The sequence below is a fragment of the Mya arenaria genome, chromosome 10 (assembly GCF_026914265.1).
Source record: "Mya arenaria isolate MELC-2E11 chromosome 10, ASM2691426v1".
Taxonomy (NCBI): Eukaryota; Metazoa; Mollusca; class Bivalvia; order Myida; family Myidae; genus Mya; species Mya arenaria.
In genome coordinates this window covers 28622614-28648590 of record NC_069131.1, presented here as the reverse complement: position 1 = coordinate 28648590, position 25977 = coordinate 28622614, and the positions used below count along the sequence as shown (strand labels likewise).

General features: G+C 33.3%; 1 protein-coding gene across 1 annotated transcript; it reads left to right on the top strand.

The window, feature by feature from the left end:
* The first annotated feature begins 552 nt into the window (after nucleotides 1–552).
* LOC128204551 (FMRFamide receptor-like) lies at nucleotides 553–1827 on the top strand. Its single transcript, XM_052905960.1, has one exon. It carries the CDS (start codon nucleotides 553–555, stop codon nucleotides 1825–1827), a length of 1275 nt encoding a protein of 424 aa, XP_052761920.1.
* The last annotated feature ends 24150 nt before the right edge of the window (nucleotides 1828–25977 follow it).

The following is a 25977-nucleotide window of genomic DNA, read 5'->3' as shown; positions in this document are numbered from 1 at the left end:
GCAGTATAAAGCATTGTGCTCTTTCATATAAATATTGCATACAATATAAGGCGCGTGACAACGAGCCAAGGCCGGAGAATGTAATAACTTAAGTTTACTCTGTTTGACAGAATCGTTCAGTTCCTTTGGTGACAACCTAATTCTATTATAATGTTCTCATTTCAGATCGTGCCAGTCAGAGAACTGTCTCGTTTCTTGCAATCCCGCATCCGCGATTGATACATGTTTCTGGTGATCAGCATATAATAAATCAACTAGAACACTGTAATTGCCGGAACACGTAATCTTTGCTCATAATTTACTTCCTTACAAATATAACTGTCCGAAACATCTTTGGAAGTAACCAAATACAGATGATTTAGGAGATAAATAAAACAAAAAGTTCTTGCTTACTTATAGTACAATAGGTCCTAATCATATCTAGCATTTACCGAAGGGGGATACTTTTATTGGAGTAATAACCACTCTGGAGTACATGTAGGAGAATATATTCACGCTGAAAAAAGGATTTCCACTTGCTTGTTGTGAAAGAAGAACACTCCAAGATACAAAATGGATGATAATTGTTCAAATGTGTTAATGTCTGTGCATAGACCAATGTCAGTAATTGCAGCTGAAATATTAGACTACAGTGACCATAATCTTAGCCATAGGGAAAATTACACATTGGGAATACAGCAATCTGTTTCCTTCAGCTTGTATATAACTAGACTTATTGTCCAGTCATATCTAGTGCCTATAGTTGTCACGAGTGGAATTATTGGCAACATATTCAATATCATCGTGCTAATCAACCCGAAGATGAGGACGTCAACAAACGTGTATCTTATGTCGCTTGCAATGTGCGATTCCCTGTACCTTTTGTTTTGTTTGACACTGGCATTCTTACACTGTTCAAACACTGATCTTTCAAAAGAGGCTTTCATGTACATACCTAATGCCAAAGTACTCTCTGATCTTTTCAGTAACACCGCCGTATGGCTTACGGTTTGTTTTACCCTAGAGCGTTTCATCGCCGTTCGATTACCAATTCGCGGCAAAGCGTGGTGTACAGTCAGCAAGGCCAAAGTTGCAATTTTAGTAACGTTCGTTTTTAGTGCAGGGAACACATTACCGGAGTTCTTTGAAACAAAAATTGTTCAAATCGCTGGAAACGGTTCCGCACACTATCAATGCGAATCCACGGAGTTTGCTGAAACATACAGCTATCATATTGGCTATTACTGGTGGTTTGTTGCGATATTCACTTTCGCGCCTCTGGTTCTGCTGGCTATGTTTAATAGCCTTCTGATAAAATCTGTCTGGCAGGCTAACCGAAAACGTCAGCTTCTGTCACAGACAAGAATTACCGGAGAGGCTAATAAAGCGAATAAAGAACAACAGAGGGTCACGCTTATGCTCATTTCCGTGGTGCTTATTTTTCTTGTCTGTCAAGCTCCTCAAGCTATTTTACTAATTTACTGGTCTTACGTTCAAGCTAATAACTTACCATATCAAGGTGACATGGTCAAAATTGCGGGTAATGTTTGTAACCTTTTAGTACAAATCAATGCTTCCGTTAACTTTTTCTTGTATTCGTACTTTAGTAGCAAATTTAGGAAGACATTCAAAGACGTAATATGCATATGTAGGCACTCGGATAGACAGCGTTGCGTACACCGACCACTTCACAACACGTTTCGAGGGAAATCTGCTTCTAGACACTCCATGACGTCATCATCACTTATTTCATCGTCGTCATTTAGGTCACACCGACGTGAAGTACATTCATCTAGAACGAAACCTTTGGAGACAAGATGGAGTCATTATAAAAGTGCAGTTTTGTAATTGTTTGCTAACAATAACAGAACAGATTACTGTTACATATTGTACAGCCAATGTGAGCTTTAGTTTTGTTATCTTATTTCAACTAACAGATATTCCAAACATTTTAGAGCAATTTGATTTGAGACTCTACCATAGATATATATTTTATGTTCAGTCTCCTGGACAAGATTGAAGTTATTTTCATTGTCAGTACAAAGAATAAAAATAAATTTAAAATGTCTTTAATTTTTCCGCTTTCACCATTGTGTACCCTACATGAGATGGCGATCAAAATAATAATAAAATTGAACTCGTTCTCCGAAATAAGATGTACCATATATGATACAATTGTTTTAATTTACCGAAAATGTTGAATAAGTATCGAAAACAATGGTTCTTGTAAAGGATACTGTGTTTAATTTGAAAGAAAGGTGCAGAAAACAAGGTATTCTACCTTATGAGACGATAGTTTATCACTGTAAAACTTTTAGAACCCACCAGTTATTTAATATTTGTGCGTTATTAGCTATTTAATATGCGGTTACAATTTTCTGATCAGTATTTAATATTTTCCATAAATGCATTATTTAGTATTTTGATATAGTATCGAACATGGTTGCCTCCATTTAAATACAAGAACGTCTAACATCATCGTGTTTTTATGCTGTCAATATAGTATTTTAAATACAGGAAGGCAAGGGCCAAGCAAAGATTAACTAGGCAACACATCTTTAAATATTGCAGACCGACTCTTTAAGTTAAAACTACCAATGAATGTTTTCGTCTGTTTGCTTTATATGTGTGTGTGAAATGAACCGAAAACGTACTGGAAATAAAGTACGACTATGATAAGGAATCATAACGATGTCCTCCCATTGTCATTCCGTTTATACAGATGATTTAAGCCCGTATTGTATCCCACTACAAAAATTCGCTTTGAATTTGTTACCATTCACTCAAAGTATCCACAAGTGACCAGTGAAGTGACCCTTAAGTGATTGCTTCGTATTCATCACAAAATTGAATCGTTCACGATTGTCGTCTACAAGGTACGCATACAACTAATCAACGCAATTTATTTGTTGAAATATTAAAATAACATTACTTTAACAAAGAAAGTTGCGTTGAGTTTTGGAACCTGTCATTTGTGAAATGCTTACATATATTTTATTCATGTTTCTGTCTGCAATATCAATGTTATTATTTGGATAATTTCAAGACTTAATTCTCCGACGACATCATATGTAAGTCTATGGGAGCTCCGTTAATTATATCACTGTTTGGTAGTCCTTCATATTTATGCGTTCGCGTGTAACTATATTATGCAATATATGACCGTCATTTTGGCAGACCCTCGTCCACAAGTATTCAAAATATCTGAGAACCAATGTAAATAGCAGTATTAATTGCGTCTGTATATTGATATGTCTCTCTGTCTTTCTGCCTCCCTGTATAGCTATATATATTACATTTTTGGTGTTTGTGTTTACTGACCAGTATCATTAGTAAAACAATTATCTCCTAAATCAGATTTAAATTAGCCAAATATTTCAGAAACCATAAGCTGGACTTCTTGACAATAAATAATGAATTTGAACAATTATACCGGACACTATAGATTAGCCTTTATAATTCTAATTTTGAATACAATTGTCCGACATCACTGACTAAACTTCATATTCCAAGGATTGAAACATCTAAACCGAGCATACTATACTAATTTACATTAAAAAAACCATATAAGAGCATGTATTGTTATTTGCAGTATATATACAAATCATTTGAAAAAAAGATATATTCTATTTTAACTATGAAGTCAAACTACATGCTGTTAGGCGAAAATAAAACAATATCCAATATGAAAAGAATGAAATCGTTGTTAAAAACTTAAAACAAATCACAAAATGTCATAAACTTTATAACAGGTTAGTGGGCGGGACCCGACATATTGCGATACTGTTTGAACTACGCTTCCCTCTACCTTATATATCCCTGCACGAACACCCCGTGCATTCCCGCAAATAATCTAACGCCGACTAGACATGTAATTAAAGCAGACAACAAATCGTCTGTTCACTAGTATCGTGAGTAAAATACATTTTATTTACAATCAAAGTTGTCAAATATTCCAGACAACATAACCTAGACTTCCTCAAAACAATTATACTTGACACCACACGCTTGACTTAATATATTTTTATTGCAACACATATAGCAGACAAATCAGGCAAAACTATATATTTCGAATATTCAAACAACCTAAGCGAGCACAACAGAGTATACTACTTCTCGTTCAAAAACAACAAAACGTATACAAATCTCAGAAAGTCTCATTTAATTAACATATACTTAAGAAATGTAATAATACGATGCTTATCAATATTCAGCATTCCCTATCTTAAATGTTAACGTTGCTACAAATGATTAGAGACACATTAACATATGCAGCATTTGCATTTAAGCATCATTGACAAAAACCAAGTCTGCAATACACCACTACACTTACAGCAATACATCACTGCGTCTATCAATGAGATGTATGTAATAACCAGCGCATTTAACACATACTTACAATACACCAATGCATCCAGCACACGCGTAATTTGCTTCTTGGGAGTACACACTCGATCCAACATATTTAGCAGCACACACTGTATCTAGAACTTGCTTGCAGTAACCATTGCATCCAACACTAACTTGTTGCACCAACTGCACTTAATACATACAACAATAGCACCAGTACATAATTGCAGCACTAACTTCATCAAACATATAATTGCAACACCATCCGCACCCAGTACATTCATGCTGCAACAGTTGCATCAAAACATAACTGCAGCACCAACTGCACCCAATACCTACTTTCAATATCAACTGCAGTAACACATACTTGTAGCACCAACTGCATCCAACACATACTGTGCATCTTATCAGGATCGTAGTTGAATATGTTGACTGGGCGTGTTCCTGGAATTTCCAATGTATAATATGTAAAAATAGCATGATATAATTAGCTGTTTGTCGTTTTCAGCAAACGTTGCCAAAACAAATAGTGTAAATATTAAAAGATAGCGTTGTGCAGTATTTGTTTCAGTTAAAGCAGATGGAAAATGACCATTTTAAAAATCAAACAGCGATTCCCGCCTATTATTTCTCAGAACTAAGTACAGTCAAGACATCTTCTTACGGATGGATATCGAAGTTAGGAATTTTAAACATACTGTAATGGTCCATATTTATGCATAAAGCTGCCGAAACAAGCTCAGTAGCAAAAAGTTTAAACATAAACCCGGTTTAGTGGCACTGGGTAAACGCCAAAGACATAGAACATAAAATCACAAACAAGAAACATAGAAGAACAGCACAAAACTCCACAAACAGCACAGTGCATACATACTATATATCAAAAACTAGGTATGTTTATCAAGAAATGTTAGGAACCGCCTTGGAACGGTCAGTAAAATGTAAATTTACTAGGGGTTTAAACCAGTTTGTGTGCACAACCTCACTCAGGTAACAGTTTAAATAGACAATCTAATGAAATAATGTAAATAAATATAGAAAGAAGTAAAAATCAATAGAACAGTAGAAACAATTATTACGTAATATGTACATGAAACGACATGGACAAGTTTAGTTACCAAACGATATATCTTTTTATGCTGTGAACTGTTATTTTTCAATGACGATACTTAAATAGCTGGTAATATTTGGTCATACTTTCTAGCTTGTCTTTGTAGTTCCAATACTACTGCATGACAGCAAAGATGAATATAAGGGTTACTGCCATAGAATGGCCAGAACAATGACAAATTGTTTAGATGATTGGATTGTTATAGCTTCTCCGCTTTTTTTGCTAAACACATTTAAATCACTGACAATCGATATACATTTGAAGCCGAAGGAGGGTTGTTGCTTTTACTTGTTAGAATACCTGTTGATCTAGGTCAATCTCAGTAATACATTTATAACGCATTTAAGAGGCATTCTCGGCTTATGCGAGCTACAATATCATTCAAGATTGGAATGAAAACAAATATACACAGATATCCAGTTAAATAAGTACTTACAAATAACCTATAACAAACACGTTTGCTTGCATTGTTTAAAGGTAATTTCCAAATCAGCTTCATCATACATGGTTAAAATATTACGAAAATTGTTACCATGATATGATTACCCAAAGCATGTATATGTACCAAATTGAGAAACCTAAATGTTCACCGACTACAGTACAATTTACAGAACCAATTTCACTTTTTATCTGTATAACCTTTGCTGGATCTTAAAACAATGAAGACTTATTATACTCCTGATTACAAAAAAATATCTTTATGAGGCTTTACGTACGTATCAAATAATTTGTCTGATCACGACTAAATTAGTTATTGTGCTTTAATTACGAGTCTAGCAAATTATGCAAGAGTTCAAACATATCAGGGAAGCACGCTAACATCTGAATCCGAATTATTACCTCAAATCAGTTGAAATTGCTAGATCACGTTCCTGATTTGTATTCATACAAAAATGTCAATCTCAGTTCAACGAAATGAAAGGTCGTTATCTCAACTAGTCAGACACAACGGGTGACAGAAAAGGTTCCAAGGATAGCTTGATTGAAATGAAATCAATCTGAATAGTGAAATACTACACCAGCGTAGGTAGTCTGATAAACTGAAAACAACAAACATTTTATGACGTCTTTTTGTTGTTATATTTTTCACGTGTATTTGCCTATGATAACAGGATTCGACGGAAATTAAGAAATGTAAGTGTGAGTTTGATGTGAGTTATGATAAATGCAAATATGATAACCATTTGTTGACTCGAAACATCTTATGTCACCATTTTTGTTTTGGTGTAATGTGTGTAACATTTTTTAGAGTTTTGAGACTTTAATTGTTGTTGTTGTTTTTTATGAAAATGATGATTTTGATTTAGTATTATTTAAAATTGATAAGAATGTTGTCTTAAGGAAGTAAGCCATTATGCTTGTTAAGCTTAAATACATTCGAAGAATTGAGGCCCAACAAAGCACAACATACAACACACAATTGTGAAAACGAACATATAAAATTACCAGAAAGTTGTCACTGTCATGTTTTTGTATAGCTCTCGAGAGTTAAATGTTTATGACTTGCTTTTTCGGGGCCATCTTCAGTTCAACAAGATTGAAATTTGAATACAAATTCGGCATATTCATTGTGTTCTATACCGGATCTCTGAAGCTTTATTTCTGTTTGTGACATCTCACATAGCATATTTACACATAAACAATTTTTAAGTTCTGCAGAAAAAAAAGGTTTCAATTATGTTGAACATGAAACATATAACTTAATTAATACATTTAAAAACAAAAGTGCACTAACGCCATGCGGAGTAACAAATTACCTCATTTCCCTGAAAACCATTATATATATCTCCTATAGAAAACAAGAAAATAAATACTTTTCAATGGTATTTATTTTGGAAGTCTCAGAGAAACACTTGGGAAACAGATGAACACATACTGTATGAACTTGAAAAATGAGCAAAGTATGTCTAGATAACAACATCCTTGACCAAAAATGGAGCTTACAGACGTGGTCGACTGGCCGAGGAAAAACTGAGATAAAACCCTCCTTCTGGGTAAAAACTCGGATGCCTCTGCCCGTTTGTCATCCAGATTTACAGGATCTTTCTTGTACCACTAGATGTCGGGCCTCATCACCCAGAAGCTCCTTAACAATGATGTATAGAAAATATATCATTTACATGACTCATGTTTAAGTACTATATCAAGTTGAACTAGCCTATACTACATCGTTATGTTCTTTTTAGACAAGTGAAAACAAATAGATCATTCATATGATGAAATTGTACAATAACAGAAAACTTTCACAATAAACATTTGCTTATAAAATATAACAATCAATTGAATCGATGTAAACGTATCGGTTCCCCAACGCTGAATGCTTTTACATTCATATGCGTACGAAATACTCGTGCGTATGAATCACTCGTGCTTATTAAACGCCACCTGGCGTTAATTCAATTATAAACAAGGGAACATAAATTTCTTCTAATTCGTTTTTCTCAAACGTAGAAAATTATATTTCCCACACGTAACAGTGTCTTTACATTACTTACTTCTTTATCAAATACAAGTTTGACTTATGCTCTGAAGCGGACTTTTCAGAGAAGAATTTCAAATAAAAGATTTTCCCATATAAAATAAAGTCAAAGGCATAATCTCGAATTTCGACTGATTTTTTTGTAATCAGGCGTGAGCGTGCGTCCCGGATTTGTCAGGTTGTTATTCTCGTATAATATGCCATCTACGCAGTTAAAACTTATGTTGAAAACTACAGAAACAAGCTCAGTAGCAAAAAGTTTAAACATTAACCCGGTTTAATGGCACTGGGTAAACGCCAAAGAAATAGAACACAAAAACAAACAAATACAAACAAGAAACATGGAAGAACAGCACAAAAATCCACAGACAGCACAGTGCATACATATTATATATAAACAAATAGGTATGTTTATCAAGAGGTGTTAGGAAACGCCTTGGAGCTGTCAGTAAAATGTATTTAGGGGTTTAAACCAGTTCATGTGCACAACCCTCACTCTTATTACAAACAATCCTAAAAAAAGTTAAATCTTATCAAAGTATACATTAACTTGAGGAAACTTTATAATAAAACAAATAATAATAAACTCATAGGTTAACCCCAAGTACCAATACTTATGTAAAAAAACTACAGAAACAAGCTCAGTAGCAAATAGTTTAAACATAAACCCGGTTTAATAACACTGGGTAAACGCCACACAAAATAATTTAGTTGTGATCAAAGTAAATATCAAAAGGTAATGCATTCATGTGTAAATAAGTATATAAATATTTTGCAAGAAACAAACGAAACAGGACAATTAGTCAACGAAACATTATAATGACCGTTGTATGGCAATAACCTCAATACTCATGTTTGCTGTTATACAGTTTTACAAAGAAAACGGCAGCTACACGCCTGCAAGTGTGATCAAAATTCTGTTTGTTAAAAGCACAATGATCAATATAAAAAACAAAACATTTCGCTACAAGACAACAAATATAACTATCAAACTATCAATCGAACCTGTGCAGGTTACTTTCAATATGAGTCACACAACAACAACTCACCACTTCTTACTTCGTTAACAGTAAAGAGTATAGAAAGGAACTAAGGCCATTGTAATATTGCGCGAGTTATAAACGAAGTGTTCCTTCAAAATGAATAACACTGACATGTTTAATACAGCAACTAGTGGATGTCAAATTAACAACGTCGCATGCAGTATTTTGTAAAAATGTAAAATCACGTTCTCTACGACACTTTTACTCTTTTTTTTCTATAATTCAAGGTATGCAAGAAAACAAATGTTATATGCATTTCCGATCTGGATCGAAATATTCGATCCTCTGGCAAGCTTCGTTACCAGCTAAAATTTACGTCGCATTATATCCTTTTTTCGATCCGAACTGAAATTTAACGTACGAAATTTTTCGCCCGGAATCGACACGTAATTTAACTATAAGTTCCGGGCGGAGATTTTTTTCAGGCGTAGTTTGAATAATAATAATGTTTAGTGTTAGAGGCGGAACCCGGCCGGATCACGGCAGGGTTTTTGGGGCGAAATATGTAAATGAGGCGGGACGGAATTCGTTTCCGGGCGGAATTTCAGGTTACGGGCGGATTTTCAGATTTAGCTTGATTTTTAGTTACGGTCGGAATTTCAGATTACGGGCGGAAATTCAGAATGAGACGGAATTTCGGTCGTGGGCGGAATTTCAGATTACTTGCGGAATCTCAAATTCAGACGTAATTACAGTATACCATACCAAAGCTTACTCAATTTATTCTGCATTTCAAATATAAATTCCCAGAATGATAAAAGTTAAATTATCATATTGGATATAAAATATCATTTCAGTCACTAGAACACTTCACAGTAGAATGAGTACTTCCTTATTGTTCATCAATCCAGTATTTGTCAACTGTTATCGCGCATACGTGTTCCTCTTAGTGGTGGCCGGATTTAAATCTACTTCAGGGGATGTCATGGCAGCACTTTCCGTCATACCACATACTCTGAAAATAAGACATTATATTTTTTATTAACCGAAAGTATAAACTTTCTTATCATAAGAGAAGCGAATGTTTTTTTTTTCTTCTCAAAGACAACAACAACAACACACTTATAAAAGTGATATAAGACGAGTGCTATATTGCTTAACTCTGTGAATGGATACCTAAGTCTTCGGTTGATACTTTTGCACAATGATTTGTACAAGGGTGACCATGAGCCTTTACTCTGTTTTATGTTTATTTTTATTTTAGGCAGTCTACTTGTAATACAGTATCTACCTTCGTGTATTGGCAGTGCATATGCTTTCTTGCCTCACCAGGGCGAGGTTTCCCAATACCAGTTCCCCATGGAGTTTGCCAGTTTGGTAATGGTGAACACCTTGTCAATGAGGTCATACATCATGTTGTCTACTTTTGCCTCCTTTCGGATAGCAGTGGTACATGTTTCGTTCTTTAAACCCCACTGTTAGGTAATAGCCTCACCTGTAAATAAGTTGAAACTTGGGAAAGTTTTCTTATACTGTATATTGTAAATAAAGTTTTAATGATTTCCTTTAATTGAAATAGTTTATTTCAGGTTTATTTGATAGTATTGTATAATTTACACTCCTGAATTGAAACATGATCTATGGATAACCCTGTAACACATGCCAAAAATTACAGAAATTAAAGTCATACGTAACATGCCATTTAAGTTGCATGCCATAGTACAAGGCTGGTTGAATTGTATTTCAAATAAATGGTTATTAAAGTCAGTTTAGTTAAGAAAATGTTATTTATCTTTTACAAAGTCACAAACTTCTGAGCGTGAGGTTTTATTTGCCATTAAAGAATTATAACATTATGATTAAACAAACAAGGTATAACTAAATTTGTAGTGTTTCTTGCAGCACACACATTTAAAACGAAAGCTTTAAATGCGGGGTTCATTTTTTTCTGATTTATATTGTTAATTACACATTTTGTTAGTGACTGGAATTTCATTAAGCTAGCAAACGACTCATGAAATAACCGTTTGATTAACATTCTGATATTTGTATGAACAAAATAAGTAGAGAACATGATTATGTTTCGGGAGGCCAGAATACGTGATGACCGACGGTTTAGCAATATTGAAATGTATTCTCACCTTGCCTGGGGTTACTGGAGTAGAGATGGTTGGCATGCCAGGAGTTTTCTTGCGAAGTTGACCTTCTAAGTTGCTCCGATAACTGTAAAAGTTGTTTGATTAATTGTTACTATCACCTTATAATAATTAAATGATGACTTATTTTAGCTGTTTACACAATCCATATTATTTTAATATAACTGCACTCATTTTTACCCTTATTTTATCATGAATTACATCTTTATAAAATATATATGGTACATTAATTAATTAAACACTTTAAAGGTTTAATCGAGAAAGCCATTTCCTTTACTGTTAAATGTGTTGATGGAGATGCAGTCGAATTTTGCGTGTGAAAGTGGCTGCTGAAATATCAAGAACACATGTATATGCAGTTATTTCTGTTTAATAAATTTATTAATTTAAAGATTGTTTTTAAAATTAAGACTGAAACCGTTATTCCAGCATAATACAGAACTTAATTGATATTTTGTTGTTTAAATGAACATATTAAAATGAATATATGTGAACTCGGTAGATTCCGGCAAGCTTCATTATGATAACACCGACAGCATTTGTAATTACTCGAGGGTTTGAACATGCTGATGCCTTTTATTCGTTGCACATATGAACTTCTTTGTGAAGTTTAATGATTGTGAGAATGCTTTTCGGGTGAAAATTATGTAACAAGGCAAATATAAGGTATCATGGTTGTAATAAACATGGTATTGATACCCTACCAAATATCTTGTAAAGCATTAACTAAGCATTCTTAATCGCATCGAACTATTACTCGATGTAAATCAAACATAATAGTTGTAAAAATGAGAACAGACAAACACAATTTAAAAACCAGTACTGGTAAAACGAGAAATAGAAAAGTTACCTCCATCTATCACGTCCACGTACCCCTTAGACTTGTTGCGTTTGATTATCCGCCAGTCTCACACAGCATTTGCATTTTATTTTGCGATTCAAAATTTGTAAGACTCCCCTAGCCGCGTCAATCTTATCAATCACGACTAATGTCCCATCTGTTTGTCAATACACACAACCATACGTTTTAACTATAACGTTACTCACGCAAATTCAAATGTTTTCTTGGTAAAATTCTAGTTATCCGTTATTAATATCGGATCCAAAGCACGGTACATGTATGTCTATCAGTAATTGTTTCTGTGTGGGCATCTTTTGAAACACATGACCGGAATAAATAAAGGTTAAGGTTCACAGAGAGAAATCCGACCAGATTTTTGCAAGATAAGGCGAGTATTTTTAAACAGCTGGATCTTGTACCCCATTGATAGCCCATGAGGCTTATCAGTGAGTCAAATATTGTAGCACAGTATTGTACATGATGACCTCGAATCGAGTGGAAGTCAATTATTATAGCCGACTGGGCTAAGTTTAGTTCACTTGCTATAAGTGATTGATGTTAAAATATCCCAATTAGTGTCATAAGTAACATTTTAAATGGACTTTAAAGTTCATAAAAGCTGAGTGTAAATTTATATCATGGGGTCATGTTTTTTTTCCTTTATGTGTTTGACTTCCCTTTATAGTTTTATTTTTGTTGCATCTTTTACATTACAAGTAGTACGCGGTGTTCAGATGAAAGCATGGAAGATGTTTATCTTTTAACTCGCTATGTGAAATGTAATGATAAAAGGAAAAAAAACAATTCAATAATTTTTATGACTTTCCAATTATTTTGGATTTTTTTGGCTGAAAATATAAGGCTAAGTTCGAAATTACGCGCGACTAAAATGTTTAAGTAGGATATTCCGTCCCAAAGGTTTCGTAGAAAAAACGAAGTACGAAATTCCGGGTCACACAAATGTTGAAGTATATAAATACGCCCGTAATTTGTTTACGCCTGGAACTTCCAATATTTTTACGCCCAGAATCCACAAGAAACTTGTAGGGATATCGGGCGGAATAATGATTCCGTCCATACTCCAGGCGGAATTCTCCGATTCCGTACCAATTCCGCCTCAATTCCGCCCGGAATCCGCCCCTTTATTTCGTACGGGTACATGTCAGATATTTCTGGTGAAAACACAAGAAATGCACAAGAGAAACAATGTCGATTTATTAGTTCCACATCATCATAAATCTGTCCCAGTTTAAGTTCCAATTATGGCAAACAAAGGTTTGTTGAACTCATAATTCATACCGTATAAATTATTAACGTGTAGCCAAAAGAAAATGTATGCATTTCTCATCCTAATGCAAAATGGTTAGGATTTCGAACAAGTTGTGGTAATAAATTAGCACGACTTTGCGCAAAATAATTTGGTAATCTTAAATAACCACAAAAGATAAGTTAATTAAGTTTTGTGTCACCCAATTCATTAACATTTAATTGACAAAAGACTTTGCTTATCAAATCAAATTACCCTTTTTCCCTGTGCAGTGTACGTTATTAAATTTCAATCCACTAATTGAGTGTCAATAAATTGTGTTGAAATTTCTCTAGATGCTTAATTATTAGCGTATTTACCTAAGTTTTAATATGATTGGATTCAACAAGAATGTTTTGTAAAGATAAAAGTGCTGTTCGTAACTGTCAAGGGAATACGAGATCCAGAATAAACAGGACTGTCCCTATATTTCCTTTATTTTACTTAAGATTTTTATAAACAAATTCTGAATACACTCTTTTATCTACGGCAAAGATATTTATGAAATTGGTTTTATTGCAGATCTATGTTATTCCATATTATTAATCACTATAGCAACCAATTGACGTAATACCGGGGACGCTGTCGTTAACAACTTATCGCATAAAATGTGCAAGTCATTTTCTTCATAATATTGAGAGATATTTTTGCGCCAAATTGCACGATTAACGTTAGACGTATTTTACGTCATCTTACAAATTTTTAACGACATTATTTCCGTTTAAAAACAACAGCAATTCAAGCGTTACTACCTGTTTAAAATTATGGCGTCAAAAATCCGCTAGAAACTCGCGCTGTGATTAGATTTTGCTGTCAGCTTGGTTATTCGCCGACGAAAACCTATGAAATGATACAGAAGACGTCTGCAGGACTGAAGATATCTCGGACTCAAGTTTTTGATTGGCATCGGCGCTTTCGTGACGGCAGATCGTCTGTGGAAGATGAAAAGGGGCGTGGTCGTAAGAGTTCCGTAGACGCAACGTTAGTGACATCTGTAAAGGACGTCATCTACAGAGATAAGCGGAAGTTTTTACAACTTTACCGACGGGAAGGGGATGATTTCTTGAACCACATTATCACCTGTGACGAGACCTGGATTTCCTGTTTGATCCTGAGACTAAGGAGCAGTCTCGTCAGTGGAAGACTCCGGGATCACCGACACCTAAGAAGGCCAAATTTACCAGAACAACAGGCAAGCAAATGTACATTTTCTTTGCCGACCGCCATGGGATGATTCTACAACACGCAGTTCCGATTAGACAGACGGTTAATGCTGCTTACTATGAAAAGTTTCGTTGAAAATTAAGAATATAAAACATATTTCTTTAATAATGGTATGGTCATTATTTAAAACAAATCATAACACAATATTTTAATAATATTATTATAGGCACTCAATATGAAAGTAGTCAAATAAATAGTAGATTTTAAAATTATTCTTGACATTGATGTTTTCTGTATTTAGGTTCTGCGTATAGATTTGCCACGTGCGTTGATGAAGAGTGGCCCGACGTTACCATGGATAATATAGTGTTACACTAGGACAATGCCCCCGCTCATACGGCAGAATCCACCAGGTTGGAGATAATTATACTTACTTGCGATTTAGTGGAACACCCTCCTTATTCTCCGGACTTAGCTCCGATGGATTTTCTTGTATTCCCAGTGGTAAAGGCTGCCTTAAAGGGTACCAGATTTGATACTTCTGTTGAACTGTCACATGCATAACATCGTGTTGTTTTGGATTTAGATACTCAGTGATATAAAGACATGTTTGACCAATGGATCTCAGGGCATCAAAAATGCATTTCCGTCAAGGGAGATTATATTGAAAATGATTAATGAAACCACCTGTTACACGACGCCGGACGACGTCATTTGTGAACGTTGGCTGTCCCCGCATGTTGCTGGTATACATTATGTTTATTAACGTAATATGAATATTTATTGTGATATTGTTTTGAACTTTTCAGATATAATCCAGTAAATATTGTTTATACAACTGTACGAATTTCTTTACCCTCGCACTTATACTAAAAAAGGAATTAACTCAGTCCCGTTAATTTTGGATCACCCCTCGCATATTGTAAGTACGTATCATTAAAATATATGTTTTCCTTTATAATTAATTTTATTTTCATTAACAATATACCAATACAGGTGAGCTTTGCAAAGTGGTATAGGTGTCCACGTCTCTACTAAATCGATCCTCACCAGGGATACCATCTCAATGTCTCTTAAAATGAACACCGGTACTGATTTCAATCCAGAACACGAACTCAAACGTGAATCTGTAAGCTCTCAGCTTCCGTCAAACTGGAGCTTAAATAAATAAGTATAGACTTACAAAGTAAGTAAGTTTCAATGCACTTGACATCTAAACTAGCTAGTGTTGTACTACCAAATGGCAATCACTATCTCAAGTCAGTTCTCGTCCTTAGATCATGTAGATTCACGGAAATAGGTGTTTCTGTTTCCTAAACCTTTGTCGAGTTTCACAACTTCTTAAATGTTTCGTTCTGTGTATAAATATGACTTTGTCAAACGTTCATGTTGAGGTTTGAAAGAAAACATTTGGCGGTACTAACAATTTACACTAAATGCAGCAAGACTCTTACAAAGAGACTGGTTTATGACAAAACGTTTGCTATTTTCTTCGCACAAAACATAAATTAAGACACATTAACATACTACGCTTACAATAGAAAACATTTTATTTCCGTCTCAATAAAAAAATGATATGAAAGACCAAATGAATGTTTGCAAGTTCTGTCTGCAAACTCCCACCAACGAGCATTACTACCTTTTTGTGTTGTGTTCTGATATCTAAATGTTTGTATCTCTTTAAAAAAATGTACTCTGTGGATTTGAGTTATTCAATTCAATTCTAGGCATCTGTTATTATAACCATTATATGTATGTAGGACCCACTTGTTCTATACAACATTCTAAGCAGCCCTGCGTTGCGAAAACATTTTCGATGTGGTTTACAGTGAGCAGCAGTTTAACACACCTTTCGGAAGCGACAGGTTTCCTTTACTGAACTCAGGGCTGAAATGTGTTTACCATCAACTTATCTTACGCTGAAATGGCTTTTGATATTAAAGGAAGTAATTGTCACATTCTTTGGATTTAACTTGTCATAGTCGTGAATGTTGCTTTTAATTAATCACTTTAGTATTACACATATATGGGTTAGCAAGGCGTCCAAAATCAGCCAATGAACGTAAACACTGATGACCTTCACCATTTTTTTCCAGTCTTAACATTTTCGTATGCCTAACCGTCCTTTGTAGACACCCAATTTGAAAAGAAATCCTCAGCTTTTATTTCAATCAAATCATCTTTTTTTTAATATTTGAACTTATTCACTTTCCAAATCATTCATTATATGTTCCATACTTTCCGACAGTTTTTCTCTGCTTTTATTTTAATCAAAACTTCTTTAAGAAGGTGCATTATATAGCAATTATATCAGAACATAAATACAGGTTGTTATCTTTTCAATGAGTATTTAAATAACCTGTTAAAGGGACTCGCTCATGTCTGTAAAATGAACTCTTTTTATGACAGAGTGTGGCAAATCGTTAGGATTGTTGAAACTGAGATAATGACGACTGTAAGCCTTCAACAAATATATTGTCTTTGAAGTCAACGAATTTTAATAAGGTTAGCAACGCTTTTCAACAACAGATTTAACGGTTCCTCAGTGTACGTAAGAGTCCTTGTGGGCGAACAATTTTGTCGTTAGTATTCTATTTTCTTCTTAACTGTACCGGTTTGGATTTGCCCCCCCCCCCCTTATAACAATGTTTTTCACTAATTTAATTGTATTTATTCTGCAATTTCGGTATCAAAGAGTAAACTTACTAAAATTTTAGTATTTTCAGCTGAATAACCATTAAAATAAATGGCCCCAAAACATGAGCAAGATCCAATAAGTACCGCCAGAGATACAGTATATATATCATGTATACTAACATCATATGTGTATAAAAAAATAAAATAAAAAAAATAAAAAAACCCACATCATATGTGTGCAAGGGTGGATATTTATGTTATTCCATCGCACAGGAATGTTTTCACGTCTTGTTTTCACCAAAGAAAATCCCGATTAACTGCATTACTTTAGGTATGGATGTGCAAAAGCCCTGTTTGAAGTAACAATGTTGTGTCATTTATAACAATATGGTCACGAGAGGCTTTAACACGGGATATTTATGCGTTAGTAAACCAAATCTCAATGTTGGCATCTTGAATTTACCTTAGTCGCACTGCTCCGTTTTTTTGGAAAAGATAATAGTAAGAATCGATTTTGTTCAGATGAAAAATGTGTAAAATAACCTTCAAGTTCTAAGTTTATATGTGATATTTTACCAAAGGGATGTATATGCCGTGAGTAAAAGCTCAACTAACCTGAATTAGGTTAAATAATAGAAATTAACATTTGTTTAGCTTTTACAAAATAATGTGAGTTTAGAGGGTAAACTTTTCACCATTGCTTGCAAATGAAACATGCTTAACAACGCATTGACATATATTTATCAATTATTTTACGTATATTTGTAATTATTCAAAAGGCCCAATCACCGATATACATGCACAATGTTTAAAAGCCTTGTTAACAATGACGCCAAACATCAATGGCAGATTCCTAATGTAATTAAATTTTAAGATTTTTACACATGCATATTTCTTAATATTCTTTTGCAAAAAAAAACTGAAGTAAAATAAATGTACTTTATTTTGACAAACTTGTAAAGCCCGAAATACAAACTAAAAGGAGAATAACACACTTTTTGGATAATCAATCTCACTTTTTCCTTACAAATGCGTACTGCCGATAGTAATGTCACTTAAGCGTTTCAATCAATTTAGAGCCTTAAACTTTCAATGGAAGATTTATGTGAAATTTCATAAGAGTTTCTGGGCTATGGTAAAAATCATCGCTACATACGACGTCGATTTACCGACACCCTTGATGCACTTAACAAGGACATTGCAAAATTACAATCTTAATTCTGTAAACAACAGGCACATGAATAATGGAAATATATTTCTTATTGCATCTTTCACAAGAATACTTATGTCTTAAAACGTGATACCGTCTTTTAGTTAATTTCATTATTGCTATAAACTCGGTGTAGATTAAGCCTTTGCGTGTCATTTTATTGTCGTAATATGTTTCAAACATGTTCGTGATGAATTAAAGCAGTACTTAGTCTGTCATGCCCCTGATGCCTACCCGGTCTGCACCATGGGTATAATATTAAATAGAATTTTCAAGGTTGGTTAGAATATCTAAATTTACAAATATGGTGATGAAAATTAAATTAGGTCACTAAAGAGAAATATATCAAATAAGTTGTATGCGTCGTATTATCTTACAGCGAAAAATCGGTCATCAAAACGAAATGTATTGTTCTGACGTATATTTACATATCCATAAGAAATACATATTCACGAATTCGTTTTTGAAACAGACTAATGTATGTGTTTCCCAATTAACGCCAAATAAATAAAACCGTTAATCATGTCGTGAGTGTAAAACATTTGAAGCCGAAGGAGGGTTATTGCTTTTACTTGTTAAAAAACCTGTTGATCTAGGTCAATCTCAAGAATACATTTATAACGCATTTAAGAGGCATTCTCGGCTTATGCGAGCTACAATATAATTCAAGATTGGAATGAAAACAAATATACACATTTATCCAGTTAAATAAGTACTTACAAATAACTTATAACAAACACGTTTGCTTGCATTGTTTAAAAGTAATTTTCAAATCGGCTTTATCATACATGGTTAAAATATTACGAAAATTGTTACCATGATATAAAGACCGGTATATGTACCCAATGAAAAAAACCTAAATGTTCACCGACTACAGTACAGTTTACAGAACTAATTTCACTTTTATCTGTATGACATTTGCATGTTCTTAAAACAATAAAGACTTATTATACTCGTGATTACAAAGCAGATATCTTTATGAGGCTTTAATTGTGTACGCAGCAAATAATTTATCTGGTCACGACTACATTAATTATTGTGCTTTAATTACGAGGCTAGCATATTGTTCAAGAATTCCAAATTAACAGGGAAGCACGCTAACATCTGAATCCGAATAATTACCTTAAATCAGTTGAAATTGCTAGATCACGTTCTTGATATGTATTCATACAAACATGACAATCTTAGTTCAACGAAATGAAAGGTCGTTTTCCTAACTACTAATCAGACACGACGGGTGACAGAAAATAGTATCACATGATTGAAAAGGATATAAATCGGAATAGTAAAAGACTACACCAACGTAGGTCCTCTAATGAACTGAAATCAAGAAACGTATTTATCACGTTTTTTTGTTATAATTTTGACGTGTATATGCCTATAAGGACATGGGTCGACGGAAATTAAGAAATGTAAGTGTGAGTTTATTGTGATTAATGATCATTTAATATTTGATTTAATTGTATCTAGAATGCATATATAATTACTATTTGTTGACTCGAAACATCTTAAGTCACCATTCTTGTTTGATATAATGTGTGCTACATTTTTTCATGAGTTTAATGACTTGTTTTTGTTTTTTTATGATAATCACAATACATATTGTTTTAATATTATATATTTACATTAACACTTCATTCATTAACGATGGTTGTTGTTTATCAATTTCACATTATATCTGTATAAAGTGCAATGGCATTTTCCATCGAAATCGCGTGCGTTTGTTCGATACTTCTGTCCTGTCATTGGGCGCAATAATACTAATGGGCGGGCATATTTACTACATAACTATTTTTGTCAATGAAATCGTAGTAAAATTATTGGCAACATGCAAAACTGTAATCTGCAGTTAAGCAGTTAAAACAAAATAAGCAACGATAATTTGATTGATTTTAATGTAGATGATTTCATGATGGATGGAACAGTTGAATAAATATTAAATTACAATGATGAAGACTTATTTCGGAATTTTGAATTGACATTTGGTAAAAATAAAGCATCTGACAAAACATGAAATCGAGGAAATGAAACAATAATATATTGTAGTGCACACAGCAACGTCCAGAAGAAAGAGCTCAATTCAACACAAAGTGTTATCGCGTCCTCCAGCTCTCCTTCCGCGAAAGTTCACGTTACCCCACCCACCGCCACTGTCGTTTCCACAGAGACGTTTCATTCTTATTGAATGTTTACTTCCAAAGAAATGACAATGCACTTGCTGATTTGTCCAACACCGTATTCCAACGTGATTCATACACCAAATGATTCTTCAAAATAACGCTCAACAAGTGAATTGACTTTGAAAACTCGTGACTTAACAAAGGCTAGTATCGGGTATTATCGCGAGATATAATGAGAAGTTTGTAGGTGGCAATATTTTTGTTGTTTTATTGTTATTGTTATTTTTTCATAACTCAAGTTGTATTTTAGTTATTATACAGTTATAATACATATTTATAATATACTTGACCTTGAAAATATAGAAAATAAACATATAAATAAGGAAATATTTTAACTGTGCATTCATTGTCGTATAGAATTAGGTTACGATAGTTATTCTAATTTATCCACCATTGAGAACAACGAGAGAAAGAAAAAAGAGAAATGCTCTTGAATAATCAATTTATTTTAGCAGAAATGTAGATTTAAATAAATGTAAATATAAGAATTAAAATTCGACATGTTGCATTTTATTGGGGTATGGTATGCAATGGCGCAGTTCAAAATTTCAGTCCCTTGTAACAGGATCACTATTCTTATTCTTGTATTTTTTTGTGTTACATTTGTTAGAGTTTTGGGACTTATATCTTATGGTTATTACAATCAAATGATTTTTATTATATAGAAACAAAACCAATAAAATAACTTTTTTAGGCGTGTTAAGTTAAAAAACATTTAGGGAATTGATGACTGACTGTTAGCAATTTCCGCCTTTTATTAGGTATTGAAGTTCAAGGATTTATCATTTCTGACTAGAAAACATGAGCAATCTTATTTGAAATTTAAAGCTGCACTCTCACAGATTGAACTTTCTGAAAACTTTTTATTTTATTTTTTGTCTTGGAACCAGGCATTTTTTGCGAAAATGCATGGAAACCAGTAATATAAGACTGCTGACAAAAAAAATAGATCGCAGAGTTTTGTATTGAAGTTAGGAAATTGATATTTTATGCATTTTTCTTAAACCGTTAGTAACAATATTACAATTGACAAGGTAGAAGCTGAGTAACACCTTGAACTGGTATGTCTGTTGCATAAAACGGTATGATGTAAATATATCAAGAAATATTATAGGGAGATTCTAAGCCTGTTTAAAGCTGTAACTATTTAGATCCAAAAATGCATTTGCTGTATTTATATATCAATATTTAATGCATTTGGAATAAGAAAGATAAATGAACAAGTATTAATATGTAGTTAGCAGTCAATCTTCGTGCTCGAGTCATATTTTTACTTTACTTTCATGAAATTATGTTGTAAAAAGGTTTTAAAAATACTGCCGTGCATAAAGAAGGGTACCCTAAAAACACAATAAGACCGACATAGATATGCGAGATAAACCCTTCCGACATTAAGTGGAGTGGCAATGGGACAATGTTATTTAGTTTAGTCATGTATGGATTACTAGTGAAATAGTGCTTTAGTAGTATTTTAAAACACTATCACGTTCAGTGCATTGCTATGTTATTATATAATTTTAACATAATAATTATCGCATAATAACTCAAACGCCATTGATAACAATATAGCATAATCACTGCATATTACCAGTCTAATTGTGCTATCTTACTATCGTACTACTAAATCATTCGTTATTAAATTAAGTCCTTTGATACTAAATATCCTGGAAGAAAATTGAAATATTGTACGTACATTATTCAGTGCATACATATAATGCATTTTGCATTTATTATTTGTGATAGCATGTATAGCAAATAATATAGATACAACTGCGATAAAATTATACTGGTTTATGGTTGACTAGTTTTGTATATGTAAGCCATTTCATTATATGATTCTTCTGTGAACACGGGTTGCATTGCCCTATTTCAAATATGTCTTGTGTGTTATATATATCTTCCACGTATAAACTTTGTTCTTCTTTACTAACAAACTATTATACCTGAATAAACAACAGTAAGAAGTTGTACTTCTAAGTAAAAAATACAACGTCTTGCAATCTTCTTGACAACAACTTTATTCCAAGCTGAAACAAAATTAATTCTGTTCATCTGGAGCAATAAACGTCATTGAAGGATATATGCAATATAATGACGGAATAATCTTGTCGTTTAATAAAAGCCTCATGAAATGTATCTCCTCTTAGAACTTAACACTTTTTCTTTGTTAATTAGGATGAAGTTTCCTTCCTCTTTCGTGAAATATTGGCATCCGCATTCCCATAACTTATTCTGCAGATTCAGCGGTAATTGGGTCGTAATCCGGGATAAAATTCCTCGGAATATTCGGAAGAATGTAAAACGGTCATGTAATTTGATTTCTAGATGTTCCGGGCAATTTAGTTACTCTATTCTAATGATTCTGTGGTAAGGCAGTGCGTCGGATCTAAAATTTTATTTCAGCTCAATGCTACTTTTCCGATATGCACTGCTCAAACAATCATAAGTCACCAAAATCAATCATCAATACCCATCTGTTTCTTCACTTGTTAATTCTTATTTACGAATATTCAAATGCATCAATGCGTTTAACTAACACAGTTCCTTTTCCAAATTACAATAAATAATAGCAATTAATTGCCATTAATAAATATTTTTTCTCGGAATTGCAATAGTCAGAAAAAAAAATTGAGACAGCAGTCCGGTTTAATTTAATAATAATAATTTACCAATATTATAATTCATTAATAAAATTCCGGCTAATGAGAGTTAAAACTCAAATTTTCTCCCGAAATTTAGATAATATGTAATTGCAATTTCTAACAAGCGAAGAATCAGATTATGCATTATCCCGTTTGCCTTTAACAACGAACACAGAAATTTGTTCGATTGCAATTTCATTCATTTCAGGAACTATTTCAAGAATTATCAATTCAATACATGAATCATTTATATTGTGTGTTCACCAAATATCAATTTATTAAAAAACAACAACTGAGAAGCCAAAGAAATATTTGTAGACGCTCGAATTATCTTTACATGTTGTCCTATACTTCTTTAAATTTGAAATCAAAACTAAATGTACATGCATCTGATCAGCTGTTCATATCGATAGATTGCGCCTGAACTAAGGTTTAATTTTCCAAGTAAAGCTACCCCTCTTCAAAATAGTTATCTGATACAAAACTGTGTTAAAAAAATAAGGTGGAATATTAGAATATTGTACACGCATAATAAGTCGTACGAAATATCAAACATTAAAGAATTCATTTAATGTACACTCATAAAAAAAGATAAAAGTATCAGCAAAAACAATAAATTCTAAAGAAATGAGTGTAAAAGTTCTTTCTTTAATGAAATAATTTTTTAAATACTCATAATTTAATTTAGGTTAAGAGTCACACATCAACGCCTTCAATTTTTTTGTTTTCGTTCCATACCGGAAGGCAGCTACAAGTGTCAATACTCCATGAAGTAAATTTGATAATTTCACCATTGCTTTTGTTTTTGAAAACTATGGCGAAAATAAATAAAGATTAACATCCCTTGGATTCACCTGAAAGAGAGAAAAAATGAATATAATAAAATTAAACACTTTAAATGATGAATAGCCACAAAATCTGATCTTAGCTTACATATTTATGATACTCTGTAAATATTTTATTATAGCTTGAAAAATATCAATGTCTTAATAATAAAATGCACATTCTCTATGACAATTTTAAACTGTTAAATGTTGATACATTTCGGATTACAATTAAAGTCATTACTCACAAAGATATTCAGTAGATATTAATGGATGGAGTAGATCCAAGTATCCTTCCTGCGTTTTCCATTTGAATCTTTGCATGACAAACGAAAATAACATCTAGAACTTGACAAAAAAGAACAATTTATAAATTCGAAGCACATGTAAATTTAACGGAAGTAAAAATATTCAAGATAAGGGAAGTAACTTGTGAATGGTGCTACGCTACACCATATTTATTGCACCACTGCATTGATGTATTGTTGATACAATATATATTTATATCTGATACATTTCTTTGAAACACGTCCTTTGTTGAAACACTGATTGGTTATATTGGTATGTTTAATTGTAAGTGTTGTCCCGATCCCTGGTAGCACATATTTTCGGTGAAAATATATGGGTCTTCATTGAAGTTTCAAAAATAAAAAAATAACAAGTGGAATTCAACCTACACCTACTCATATGTATACGTCATTAAAGCGGGGTTGGGGGACAATTGTCGATCGTCAGTAGTTTGGCTGACATACAATAGTCCTTACCTTTGTACAAAAACTGGACAAAATATCACAAAGTATCTCACCGGACAGATCCAAAGTATTTGCTTTGCCAAATTATATTATGTGACTCTGTGGACTAAGCGTTAGGGGTCACTTCAGATTAATATTCACATTATCCAATGAACTCCCTCATTAAATGTATTAATTTATTATTTTATGTTTTTAATGTAAACCAAGATGTTCCGAACAAAGAAAACAGGGGTCAGAATATTTCAAGTCCAAAACGTGATCAGCTCAAATATATTTGATTATTGATAAAGATCAGTGCCATTAACTGAATAAACTATATATACTAGACACGAACACAGTGTGTTACCAATCATTAGTACACTAATAAGCATTGAACTGGGATCCAGGAATTATCATTGAACTAATCGTGATCGCTCTAACATTATAGATGGTTGCACCTTAGTTGGCCTTCAACGTTGAAGCTTTTACAAACGATGTGTGCCAACTAGATACATTACTTACGTTTGTCTACTGTTACCTAGTGTATCCATTTTCTGGCTGAATATTCATATATTTTAAACAAAACTTGCATTTCTTGCAGCCGCCTGTACAAACGAATCGTCTGTATTTCAAAATGATTTTAAATTTAAAAGTTTCCGTCTAGTCTAAAAGGGGCTTTTAAATAAACGCTACTCTCAAGAGGAAATTGCCGGACAGAACGATTATATTCATATTCGACATCACTAACGGAATGTAAAAGTAGCATTATTTAATATGAAACACGCATAAAACAATCCTTCTCCCGTTTGTTGTGAAATATTTTGCTAAGATAAACAGTCAAGTTACTAAAAAAGCCTGCATTTTGAAGACCTGCATAATTGTTCAGTTTAATATATTGCTGAACGGAAATAAATGCGCGACAAGACATTGATGGAAATGATGTCTGGCTGGCTCAGGGAGGAAATGTTATAAAACGAAACAGATGTAAGATAAAGAAGACATACATGGGGTAAAAGAATGAAAGTTTGATAATTGAAGCATTAATGAAGAACATTTATTAAAACGGTTATTGAAACATGCTGAGAGCTACATCAGGGATTTTGGAATAGTGGGCAGAAACAAACATACTTTTCATAGATGTTTTATAAATATTGAGCCATGACAGGATATGATAGGGACCGTGCACTTTAGCATGATTTTCCAGTAGGGTGAAAGCTAAAGGCACGTCAAAAGTAAGGTTTGCTGGTTTGCAAACATGGAAACCAGAATATTAAAACATCAGACTGCGCATAAGTTAGCATTTCATTCGACCTCATTCTTAGTCTTAGTAATTTATTTTAAAACGTCTATTAATGTTAAGGGAGAAATTTGCTTGAATAATATA